The sequence below is a fragment of the Pseudorca crassidens genome, chromosome 3 (genome assembly GCF_039906515.1).
Source record: "Pseudorca crassidens isolate mPseCra1 chromosome 3, mPseCra1.hap1, whole genome shotgun sequence".
NCBI lineage: Eukaryota > Metazoa > Chordata > Mammalia > Artiodactyla > Delphinidae > Pseudorca > Pseudorca crassidens.
This window is the reverse complement of record NC_090298.1, coordinates 59,482,624-59,495,544: the sequence shown is the minus strand read 5'-3', so window position 1 is coordinate 59,495,544 and position 12,921 is coordinate 59,482,624. Positions and strand designations below refer to the sequence as shown.

Genomic DNA, 12,921 nt, shown 5'->3' with positions numbered 1-12,921 from the left:
CCTTAGCTGCGTACATAATGGGAACACAGAGTAGTTAACAGGCAATTAGAATAATGTATGTTATGGAACACTTTAACACTGTGAACACAGATATTGAGTCAGGGATGGCTTCCAGATGCAACGACGTCTGAGCTAAAACCTTAAGAATGAGTCAGCTGAGTATTTGTTAACCAGGTGAATAGCCTGTAAAGTGTTTGCTTATAGGGGCTGAGAAGAAAGAAGATATTTGGAGACCAGAAGAAAAAGAGCATTTTGCCGCAGGGTAACGCAAACCACTTATCTGTGGAGGGTAGAGCCAATCAAAAGTAGGGAGTGGCAAGACTGGCTAGAACCAGTATCCTCAGGCAATGGGTTTAAGTCATTCTTACTTCCTGCAGTGAGGAGAGTGGACTGAAGTTGACTGTTGTGACTGAGGGCTTGGAGACTTTTTCAGTATTACAGGTGAGAATTGAAGATAGCCTACATGGACAAATCAGATATTTGGAAGGTAGAACTGAAGGGTGTGGTGACTGAATGAGGGAAAAAAGAGGGATTCAAGAACAGGCCCAGGTTTCTGCCTTAGATAGATTGGTATGGAGATGAGGGAAGAACAGGTTTTAGACACGGTGCATCTGAGTTGAAACATTCACTTGAACACTCCATCTTATATATTATTAGATGTAAAGATCTAACACTTAGGAGAGAGATGGACAGGCTATGAATTTGGGAATCATCAGAAGAAGACTGAAGTCACAGAAATGAGTAAGAATGCTGTGGGGAGAGCAAGTGTGGAACCCTGAGGAGCACTCACGTTTAAGGGGTAGACAGAGGAGGCGCCTGCCCTGGAACCCAAAGAACAGTGCTTACTTAGAGAGGAACTGGGAAATTAAGACTCGCAGGGGAAAGATGGCTCCAAAGAGAGTCATTAACATAAGAAATGCTGCTAATAATTAGGGCAAGTAGATAAAGACTATGAAGTGTCCCATAGATTCAGCAATAAATAGCTCTTTTCTTTGGTAAGCGTGATGAGATAAAAGTGTTTAAGTTTTTTAATAAAGGAAAATTTATTCCAATTACTTTAGTTCTCCCTCGGATTTTTAACGCTGTAGTTCCCAATTGGTAAACTTCTGAGACTGATGTAATTGAATAGAATGAATGAGTATTACAATTTTTTAAAGAGTAGATGTGGTTATGATCAATAGAATTTTTAAATCATTAGAAAATATGTTTGAGTTCAGAATAGATTTGGGGTATTTTATATTTTTCTCATATCAGCAGAGACCAAAGTGATACTGCTGTCAGTTAAGTGTCTGAAATGTTTTGACTTTATAAAGGGAGTCCTTCAGGACTCTTTCATGATCCAGCTGGTCATTAGATGGTTATGTCAGGGAGGAATAAATTTTCCTCTACCCTTCTATGTTCTTCTGGCTCATCTAAGAATTAAATTGACATGAGGCAGATTAACAGAAAAATCAAAGTTTAATAATATGTATATGTGGGAGAGATCCAGGAAAACTGAGTAACTCAATAAAATGACTGAAACCCTCACTTTAAATACCATCTTCAGCTAAAGACAAAAGAAAATGTGGGCATAGTGGTTTGGAACTTAAAAGAGGTGTAAGACAATTCACAGGAAGATGGGAATGCAAATGTTTGGTAAACAAATGTTTGCTGGGCCATGCAGAAACAGTGGGACACACAGTAGGCTCTGGTCTCTAGACCCTGCTGAGTTTCCCCCGTAACACCTAGCCAATGTTCTTCGCAGATACCTCTAGTGATAGCTCTATTCCAGGAACAGACCCTCTATCTAAAATTTTTTTAGGCAGTGAGAGGGGAAGGTCAAAGTTTCTTCCTGAGTCTTTTGGGCCTTAATTGTTTTTAGCTCAAAATAATCCACATGCCAAAGAGACATTTTGGGGTGGTACGTTTTGCTCCCCTGCAGTTATATTCACTTAATGGTAATTCATCAAGATGTGTACTGTTCTATATGAGTGTTGTAGTTAAATTAAAAGTTGTGTGGGGGGGTGTGGTTTGAAGTGACTTTTGAGGGATCCCCATAACTCTACAAGAACTACTACATTGAATCAAGATTTCTGATATGCCTGTGCGAAATGACAGGAGCATTACAGCATGGTTCTTCCCTCTCTTCTTGTGTGGCCCCAGGTTGTGGCAGCGCAGGGATGATGTTGCTTCTACTTTTTAATGGAGTAGTGACGACTTGGGATTTATTCCAGACAGACCCACAATTGTCCACGTGTCTTATTTTGTATATTTAAAAATTGGGGGAACTTAAACCCAAGCCTGCCTTTTCAGCCTTCAGTTTGATCTCAGGTGGCCTCAGCTTGCAGAGGCTTGAAGCAGGTTTTCGGTTCCCAGCCAGAGATTGAGGTCGGGTTACGGTGGTGAGAGCACCAAATCCTAGCCACTAGACCAGTGGTCAGTGACAAGGCCCTGGCCCTTCAGCTTTGCAGAAAAGAATTCCCACAAAGACGGAAAGTAGTGAAACAAGTAAAGTGTTTATTAGGAGGAAGAAAAGAGTACAGTACGTGTGGATAGACACGGGGGCAGACTCAGAGAGTCACGCCCTCGTGGTAGTTTGAATCACTTATATGGGGCGTTTCTTCCCGGTTTCCTTTGGCCAATCATTTTGATTTGCCTGGTTCAGAGTTCGTATTTGGTATATCTCAGGATCCTCCCATGTGTGCACGCACATCTCTTAGCCGAGATGGATTCTACTGAAGAGGCCTATGGGTAGTTAGCATCACTTACTGTGGGGTGGCGCCCCCTCCCTTTTTGACCTCCAAGGAGCCTTTCTGTGCATGTGTAGTCAGGGAGGTCTCCTGACTTCAAGAATGAGAAATATGTGTTCTCTTATCTTCTATCTGGGCAGGGCCCAGCCTCCTCCTCCTATTTTCATCATAGAGTATCCACAGAGAACGAACTCCAGCTGTTTGCCCCAGGGGCCCATCTATCTCCTGCCTCAAGTTTAATAGTAATATGAAGCTGCTGTAGAGAGGGATGTTTCCCCCTCTGCCCCTCTTCAGTTCTTGTGGCTGGACTAATAATAAAATGGACACAAGATAGATTAATAGGAGAAAAACAAATTTTAATTCATGTGTGTGTGGGTCCCACAGAAATGGGACCAAAACAGTGGCCAAAGCAGGCAGGTTTTATACTCTCAACAAAGAAACAACGAAGTTGTGAGGGCAAAGAAACTTAGGTTTGGGGTGCCCAATTAGTGAAAAATCTGAACAGAGTTTGGACTTGGAGTAGTAAATTTAAAATGTAACAAGATTTGTTTATATAGGTTTCCTGCTTCTCAGACCAGATTCCCTATCTTTGACAATAATGGTGTCCTACCTCCAGATGCAGGGAATACACATTTCACATGAGATTTGTTTCCTGCTTTCAGGGAGACAGGAGTGTCTCCTGTGGCACTGGCCATTTCTTGAGTAACCTTAATTCAAAATAATCAATGTGCCACTGAGGCACATTTTGGGGTAGCCTACTCTGGGCCCCAACAAAGCTATTGTTCCACTTATAGTCCACTTAAATTTGTTTTAACACAGCAAGATACACACATAGCTTGCTTGTTTCCATTTTGCTATTGTTCTTTATATTTTTATCTTCTGATACAGCTGAGGTTCTACTTGCATTAGAACTACTTGGAGGACTTATTAAACACGCATATTCCTGGCTCCACCCAAGACCTACTGCAAAGTAATTTCTGCGAATGGGGGCCTGGGAATTTTCATTTTAACAGGTTCCCCAGGCAGTTCCCCAAGTGATTGAGAACCACTGCTCTACCATTCTAAGCAGGCTTTCAAGCATCAGTTCAACTTTTTTTTCTCTATGATATTATTGTCTTTGCTTATAGGAAGGTTCCCCTCAGAAGCCCTATCTGTACTTCTCATTGGCTATAGATCTGCAACTTTGTACTTAAAACCTTCCTGCAATTTTATATGGTTTCCGTCGATAAGTCCTCAAGTCACAGGTACTCAGCTCTGCCACTGTACCATGAAAACAGATATAAACCATACATGAATGAACATGATTATATTCCAATAAAGCTTTATTTAAAATTCATATAATTCCCACATGTCATGAATTTTTTTTTTTTTTTTTTTTTACTTTTTCCTTTTTTTTTTGGGCCATGCCACTCAGCTTGTGGGATCTTAGTTCCCTGACCAGGGATTGAACCTGGGCCCTCAGCAGTGAAAGCACAGAGTCCTAACCACTGGACCGCCAGGGAATTCCCCATGAAATGTTGTTATTGTTTCCCAGCCATTTAGAAATGAAATTCTGAGCTTAAAGCCCATTCTGAAAGTAGGCAGTAGACTAGAATTGACCCACAGGCCATAGTTCACCAACCCCCTGCTCTAGATTGTTGCCCTAACACAGTGTCGGTCAATATACAGTAAGTATTTGAGTACTGAGTGAGTGAATTAATTGTAACACTCTGTGCACTGATTTTGCACAGAGCAATATGTTGTTCATCTTTGTGATAATATTACCTAGTGTACTAACTGGTTCAGAAATGTTTGTCAGCTCACTTTTCAACTTTCTCCTAGAGTTAATGCCATGCCAGGGTTATCAATGTTTTCTATTTTCTTGAATCAACAGCTTTTTTTTCCCCTGTATGTCTGAATAGGAAGGCCCAAACAGTTTGATTAATGAGGAAGAGTTCTTTGATGCTGTGGAAGCTGCTCTTGACAGGCAAGATAAAATAGAAGAACAGGTATGTATATTATTAAAAATTATTAAAAATCCTTGATGTATGTTATTCATATAAATAGAATTTGAAATCATGATCCTAATAACCTAAAAATGAACTCTCGTCTACAGTGAGTCACAAATGTAGAAGAATCTTTATAAGTCACTTTATTGACCAATTTCCAAGCAATAGAAAGAAGACTAATGATTGTTTAAAGCAGGCATGCATAATTAACATGAAATTAAATGGAAATATTCTGCCTGTTCCCCTTGAAGTATCCAGCCTATTATCATTCTGTTAATACAAAGTATATATTTGCTCTGAGTAAAACAGTCTCTTTGAATTTCTCTTCACCACCAAGTGCCATATGAATTCAAAAGGAAGATGACCAAGAATTTATTTTTCTTCTATGTTAGTACCATTCAGTTTTTATTATTAACTCATTTATTGCTTTCACTACCTTCACCTTAATTACTTCCTCACTTTTAACTTTGCTCAGTGTTTTTTCATCATTAAATTCACAGCAGTTATACCCAGCTCCTTCTGTGGAAATTGAAGGAAGGCATTTCTAAAATCCTTTAACTCTAGTGTCAAGATTAATTTGAGCCTTTACCTTTAATTCTGCAACAATGCAGTTACCATATATTACCACTAGATGGTACTTAAAGATGAATTTTAGTTATTCTTCTCAAGACTTTAAGCATCTTGCAAATAAATCATATGTGTATCAGTTTTATACTACAAATTAACTTGCATAGAAGAATTGGCTTGTTTATTCCCTCTGATTGCTAGGGCAGTCATGGCTATTATGCCCATTTACTGATCTATCTATCCGAGGGTAAGTCATCTGCAATAGTGGCTGTTTGCTTTTCATGCTTATTTTTCCCCTGTTTTTTATCAGTGATGAAAAGTTTGTCACATTAATTTATAAAAGCTTACTGCTCATTTTTTATACCCAAAAGATGCTACACAGCACTCAATAGAACTTTCAGTTCCTAAATAAGGTCTAATTTTGGATGCCAAAAGTATCTGAAATAGCATCATTGTATTTGGTTTTTTAGGGTGTTTTGGGTGGTTTTTTTTTTTCCCCCTTCACTGTGTTTTCACTTTTGTTTTAATCTAAGATGTGTTATTTCGTGAAGAATAGCAAACTGTGAGGTCAAGACAAGTTAGTCTTAGTTTTGCCAGTAACTGTGTAGCTCTAAACATATCACTTAAATCCTCTGGGCCTTGGTTTTCTAATCTGAAACAAGGAGTTGGACAAGATGATTCAGATCATCCCTTCTGGCTCTAAAATGCTCCTCCACTGAGTATCAATATGGTGGTTGAGCTGGAGTTGAAGAGAATCAATAAAAACTTCTGTATGCTTTAGAAAAAAGAAATATTCACAGGGCGATCAACTCATTTAATATCAGTCTATTCCTGACACTCTAGTAGATAAAAACAAGTCATTAAACAGACCATGATTTTCTTTGCCTGAGAGCCAGGCACGTTGATATGACAAAGATAATCACACACACAATACAGCATAGTTTCTGGTACAGTATATTTAGTAAATATTTATTGAACAAGTGAGAAGAAACTAGGCAAGCTGAGAAGGAGGCAAGAGGTTAAGTGGCAGCTTAACAAGAGTGAGGTGATGGGATGAAGGCAGAATACCTTCATGGAAAGGAGACAAAGATATACATGATATGTTCTTTTGAACATAACTGAAGCAAACAATGATTATTGGTTCAAATAATACAGCCCTCCAAGGCCCTGATGATGTGGAATGATTGGAATAATTTGGCCAGAGTTAGGATAAGAAAATTATTTTGGTAGCAGTGTTAAGGTTGATTCATGGTAAATGGTGCTATGCTGGTATTGGAAATCCTGACTGGGAGCAAAAATAAAAGAACTAATCCTTGGTAGTGTCTACGGAATCCAAAAGAAGAAAATTGGGATACATGAAGTGTCAAGATTTGGCAAGGCTTGTATCTTTGTATCTTTAGAGTAACTTCATAATTCAAATATTTATAAGAACTAAAGTATTCAGTAATTAAATGTTATATTATCCATTCTTAAGCTGCAAAATACACTTCGAAACCTTCCCATTTAACATTATATGTTTTCTTAGTCACAGAGTGAAAAGGTCAGGTTACATTGGCCTACTTCAATGCCATCTGGAGATGCCTTTTCTTCTGTGGGGACTCATAGATTTGTCCAAAAGGTAAGCTAATGTCACAGTTCACTAAAAGTATATGCTATATTTTTCTTCACTGTTGACGAAACTATCCTGTTATATAAAGTCTTTTTCCTTTTCTTGAATTTAAGTAATGAGATTTTTTGGTATTACATGTTTTCTTCCATATACATCCTCCAGAACTGCTAGAAATCTTCTGAACATAATGTTCTTTCTTTTTTATTTAAGGGGGAAAGAAGGGTGGGGGAATAGGGAGTAGCTTGTCCAAAATAGTTAACCAGAAGCATAGCCAGTGATATTAGATCTCTTTTTCCTTTGGGGTTAAGTGGTATTATTTTGTATTATTGGAAGCACTGCATTCGGTTCTGGAGCATAACACATAATAGGTGCATGAAGTCAGCACTTGCTGCTGAGCTTGTTTCATATAGTGCTTTGTTCTCTCTTTCTTTATCTTGTGTTTGGAAGTTGGTACTGAATGCTCTGTTGTGCCTTTGTTCTGATTACTTGGTTTTTTCTTTGTCTGTCTCTGGTAGCCCTATAGTCGCTCTTCCTCCATGTCTTCCATTGATCTAGTCAGTGCCTCTGACGATGTTCACAGATTCAGCTCCCAGGTACTGTATGAATGTATAGAGTGGACTTGAGACTTTCTGTGCTATATTTCAGCCTGCTTTCCCAGTTCCTAGAAATCTTTTGGTTAGGCCACTTGTTTTGGTTTTGAATTTTAAATAGTAACATCAAGCATTAAAGAAAGCCTTCCTTATCTGCTAAATAGTTCCTCTGTCAGGCTTGCATGTGCCCTTTGTATCCTCTATTGTGAATAGCTTGGAATTTCGCCATATAGGAGATACTCCTGAAAGATTTCAAATTGAATTGAAACGAATAGAAGGTACCTGGTTTTTAACTATCCTGTGATATCTGTTTCTTCAGACAGGATTCAGCAACTTTTGTGGACATGGTCTATAGGATATGTTATAGCATTAAAGCAGGTTTCAAGCCTTACTTCTAACCTAATTTAAAATATTTCATAATATTTTCAACAGGGAAATAATTTTTTAAATAAAATTCGTCTCATTACCATTATACTAAGCTTCATTGAACAGGTTGCGTTTTGCTTTGGCAAATTATCCCTGGAAATGAGTATTCCAGTCCATATGATAAATCTATGGAAATTGATTTTAAATTATTTAGTATCAGCACGGGTTAGGAATTTAGGACAGGAAGCTGGATGCTTGCAGTCTCTGCCCTCATAATAAAATCAAAGTATCAATGGAGGAATATTTTTTTAGCATCAGCATTAGGTTAAAAAATTTTTTTTAATCTTCACATATTTGCCATTCAACTTTGTATTTTTATGGTGTTTGCATTTTATTGGATTGCAATATGTCATAGTATGTTAAGAACCTGAGCTCTGTAGTCAAAATGACCAAGTTTAAATCCGGTTTCCTGCATGATGTTTGACAACTTTTCTAACTCCTCTGTGCTTTGCTTCTGTCATCTAGCTAGGAATGTGATAGAGCTAGAACCTAGCATGTAGTAAGTGCTCAGTAAGTGAGCTTTTATCATTATAATATTATTTCTTTGAGCTAATCAAACTTATCTACATTATTTTTTCTCTATCAGAGTGTTCCAATAAAAAATTTTTAAGTCAGTTTAAAACAGGCATACAAATAAAATTTACATTAGTTTTCAACTATGTAATAAATAAGAAAATTAAGTTTAAGACTTAAATTTTTTTCTGACTTTTGTAGCTTTTTTTTTCCTTGAACATTTTTGGGAAAGAGATGCATCAGTTCCTCATCAGAAATTACCCTTAGCCAGATTTATTACAATATTTCTTACCTATTGCTCATTCATTTATGTATGCTTTTAAAATAGTGACATACTCACTAAATCATTGACCAAACTAGATTATACTGGGAGACTTTGGTTTATTCTTAATTAAGCTCCACCTTGCATTAAAATAATAAATTAACAGACTAACTAAAAGACATCAGTACTGGTCACCATTTTCCCTTAAAATATAGAAATATATAGGCTATAAATTTTTTAAAATGTAATGAGAGCAAGAAAAGAATTTGAGCCGCTGATAGGTGCCTAAGAATTAGGGCTTCAGAACCCAGACCTGGTCCTTAGCTATAGAGATATATAAAACAGCTGAAAGCCTTTGAATACAGGTGAACTATCACTGAGAAGCAGGTGTCCACATTTTTATAAGACTGTCAAATTGTAGCTTCTTTACCTAATTTTTTGTGTAACTTTTGTGTATAAGTTGAGAAAAATCTTTCTAGTATTTTTTTTCTAATGTATGATGTTTGTTATTGATCCGATTCTTTTTTTAAACTTTTGATTATTCTACTGTTTTATATTCCAGAAGAGGAAATGAAGGAAAACAGCATTGAGGTCTTCAAGTATTTATTTTCCTTGCTAAAGTATTTGTTGTCATTAGCAGACTTGGGCTCTGGCAGTTAACTATTGATTAATTTGGCTTTGCTATCTACTTATAAGTCTTGGCTCATGACTGTTTTGTTCTTGTTGAAATAATGGTCATAGTCCTGCTTGAGTAAGATACTTAAATGTAGAACTGAGAGATTCCCTGAAAATAACTTCAAATAAAATATGTGACTCTACTAGGAAATTAGTAGCAACACGTGAATCTGTATCTGTCTGATGGACAGATGTTGGAAATGAAGTAGCTCTCGATGAAAGTGTATAGAAATTAGGAAGGACTTAGATTTATAAATGGATCTTCTTGACCACATTTATTTCTATAACAGTTACCACCTAAAGATGTCACCTCAAAAATCAGAGGGAAATAAAAAGCATCCTTAGTTGGGGGAAAGAAAAAAAGAAAATCAAAGGGTGGGTAGTACATCTTGGGTTAATATATGATGAGCATCACCATTACAAAAACAATTCTGCGTAAAGCTTTTTCCCACTTTTGTGCATAGTAACATCATTGTTGTGGTAATTATTTATTTTACCCCTCCCTTTTTTATTGTATCAGTATAAGTAATAGAATGCTAATTTAGCTGAACTAGAAAGTAGAGTAAATAAAATTACTAGATCACTATTAATATTCTTATGCATATCCTTTTTCCACATGTATGTAAATTAAATAAAATCAGTCACATATTGATTACACACACCTTAGTACTTGTTTTTTTCTACCAAAGTGGGTAATTCTATATATACTGTTTTGTAACTAGCTGTTTTGTTTTTTTAAAGCACAAATATAATTAGGCCCATGTTCCCATCAGTAAATATAGGTCTAGATCTCCTTGTCTGTTGTATGGATATGAATACTAGATTTACCTACTCACCTAATATTGAACATTTAGTTTATTTTCAGTTAGTCTCTGTTATTTAATAAATAGTGCTACATGGGCATCCTTGTATATACAGCATCCTTGTATGTACATCTTTGTACACTTATCCAATTTTTTCCTTAGAATATATTTATAGAAGTAGAATTTTTAGGACAAAGGCCATGCACACACCCAAGTTTTTTATTCTTATTGCCAAACTGTTCATTAGAAAAGTTGAACCAGCTACACTCCCAGGTCAGTTTTCTTTTGCTATACGGACACTGAATATTATTATTCAGTTAATATTTGCCAATCTGATAGAATAAAAGTGTTATTTTTCTTCTCGGCTAATTGCATTTTTCAGTGAATTGGCTATTCGTGTCCTTGACCATTTTTCTTTTGGGTTAACAGTACACTGTTAATTTGTTGTTAATAAATTATTGTATCCAACAGATCCCTTTATGACTCTGTAACAATAAGCATAGTTGTATTCCTTTCATATGGGTAAGAAAAAGAGATCCAAGCTCTGTTTGAGCCCTTCTGAGACTTTTGCTCAATACAATTTTGTTGTACCATCAAAGGACAATTTTCTATTAAAGTTTCTATATTAATAATATTAGAAAGATCCAATTAGATCTAGCCTCCTAAAATGGCATACTGAGTGATTCAAATGTGAAGTGAAAGAAAAGGTAAGAATTGGAGTGCCATCACCTCTATTTCAAATCTGTTTTGTCTTCAGTTTTTTCATAGTTCATTTGGTATGAAGATGCTGTATGTAAGGTGCAAAAAAATCAAGGGCATGATTCCTGAAATTATGCTTAGTGTAAAATTCAGCCTTTTTTTTTTAAGCCTTGTTTTTTTAAGTGATAGATGTTTCTAGTAACATTTTCTAGTAATCAAATTTTGAACCTGATAAGGTAGAAAATTTGGCATATGTTTATTCTTGTCATCCAATTAATGGTCCCTAGTTTCCCACTTATTTTTGATGTAGAGTCGTAACTGAAAACAGTAAATGGAGCATCTTTAGATTTATATCTGAAATGTGAGTGTGGTCACATGTGCCCACGTCATTGCCCCTATAGAAACATTGGCTACTGCATATTTTAACATAAAATTCGTAATAGTGAAATTTTACCAGTATCATCTTTCTTTTTAACCTTAATGTTATTACCTCGGGGAATATACCATAATGGATAAAGATTCCTTGATGAAGGCTTTGCAGACATGGTTAGTACAGTAATTGGGTACTTCGATAGTTTCATTAATTTCCTAGGAGCACAGTACTGAATACATCTTGTTTGTTTCTCTGTTGGACTTTTTCAAGCCCTCTTAAGGAAATAAATGAGGACAAAAGACTGAAAACTTTTCCATAGATGCAGTGGTAACTATTCTTTCATCTATCTAGAAAGACAATGTTGAATGCATTTACTGTACATTGTTTCAAACTTAAGTTACCTTCTATCAATTTGTATTTGTGGAATCTGGTTTCTATTTGCAATGAAGCATAAATCAAAAACACCTCGTTTTTCAAACATTTGAAATAACTAATTTAGGAATAATCTCCTAAACAGAAACACAATTACCTGCAATATTTTTCAACAAAAGAGCTAAATGGCACTAAAGTTTTTTTACACAGAACTCTCTTTGTTTTTTAGCAGAATAAAATCCTTAACATTCTTCTTTCACAAGTAATCCATTTAAAATAGGGCCTATTTGGGGGAAACATTTCTTTCTGCCTCTAATCTCATAATAAATATGGGTGTTCTTAACTCCCAGTATCGTACCTAAAAGTACATACGTATTCAGATCTGAAGATTTTTTAAGATCTTGGGATCTAAAAATCATAAAAAAACTTTTCCCAATCATGATGTGACACAGACAAATGAATCAAGCCAGTGCTACTGTTGAGGCTTTATTTATGCATACTAACTGGGACTTTCTTTGTTCTTCGTCTTTTGGTAATAAAATATGTTTTGTATGTATTATTTGTAACTTGGAGTCCTACATTAGTCATCCTTACCCTCTCAAAGCAGATTTCAAAATTTTAGAGGCACAAAGGTTTTTTCCAGTCAGCCTCTGAAGTTATGTTTTCTAATTAAGGCTTTATAAAATTATAGAGGTACTAGTAGTCATGTTTTAAAATTTCTTTCAAGTCTATAACCCAGCACCATTCACATTAAAGGTTATGAGTAAAGAAATAATATATTATGTAATGTTTATTTAGTACAAAACTAGATTGTAGAATTTCCTCATAATCATTTTTATCAAAAACTTTTCTGGTGATCATTGCCAATTAAAGAGATACTTAAATCCATAACTACTTTCAGTAACCAAAATTGCATTCTGAAATCCAGAAAACTTGGTTTACACATCACAATAACATATTGATAACATCCTTTTATGTAGAAAAATTATATCCCCAGGGTGAATAATTTTAAGATCTCTGCCCCCAAAGTATTCATGTATTTATTTCAAAACACATGTAAACCTGGTTCTTACGTTTCCCTGACAAATGCAATAGACTTTATGTAAAATAAGTAATTAAACTTAGGAATAAATCTTAAAATTGAAGTATATAATATGCATATTTTTTAACTCTTTTCTGCCTTCTCTTCATAATATTACTAGGTAAACAAAATTATGAATAAAAGTTCAGAAAATAGAACTTAGAAACTAAGTGTCTATGCGTAGATGGTAAAGGTGGCAGTTCCTTCAGAGATGATCTTTCTGTCACTTCAGTT

General features: G+C 35.7%; 1 protein-coding gene across 2 annotated transcripts in view; it reads left to right on the top strand.

Moving 5' to 3' along the window:
• Positions 1-12,921, top strand: part of CERT1 (ceramide transporter 1) — a 128,861-nt gene that overhangs the window by 94,262 nt on the left and 21,678 nt on the right. Inside the window, exons 10-12 of one of the 2 annotated variants that reach the window (XM_067731032.1) lie at positions 4,631-4,717; positions 6,810-6,902; positions 7,409-7,486. In XM_067731032.1, the coding sequence (XP_067587133.1) occupies positions 4,631-4,717; positions 6,810-6,902; positions 7,409-7,486 (258 nt within the window). The remainder of the gene's footprint in view (positions 1-4,630; positions 4,718-6,809; positions 6,903-7,408; positions 7,487-12,921) is intronic. The other variant, XM_067731031.1, reaches the window with a different exon arrangement.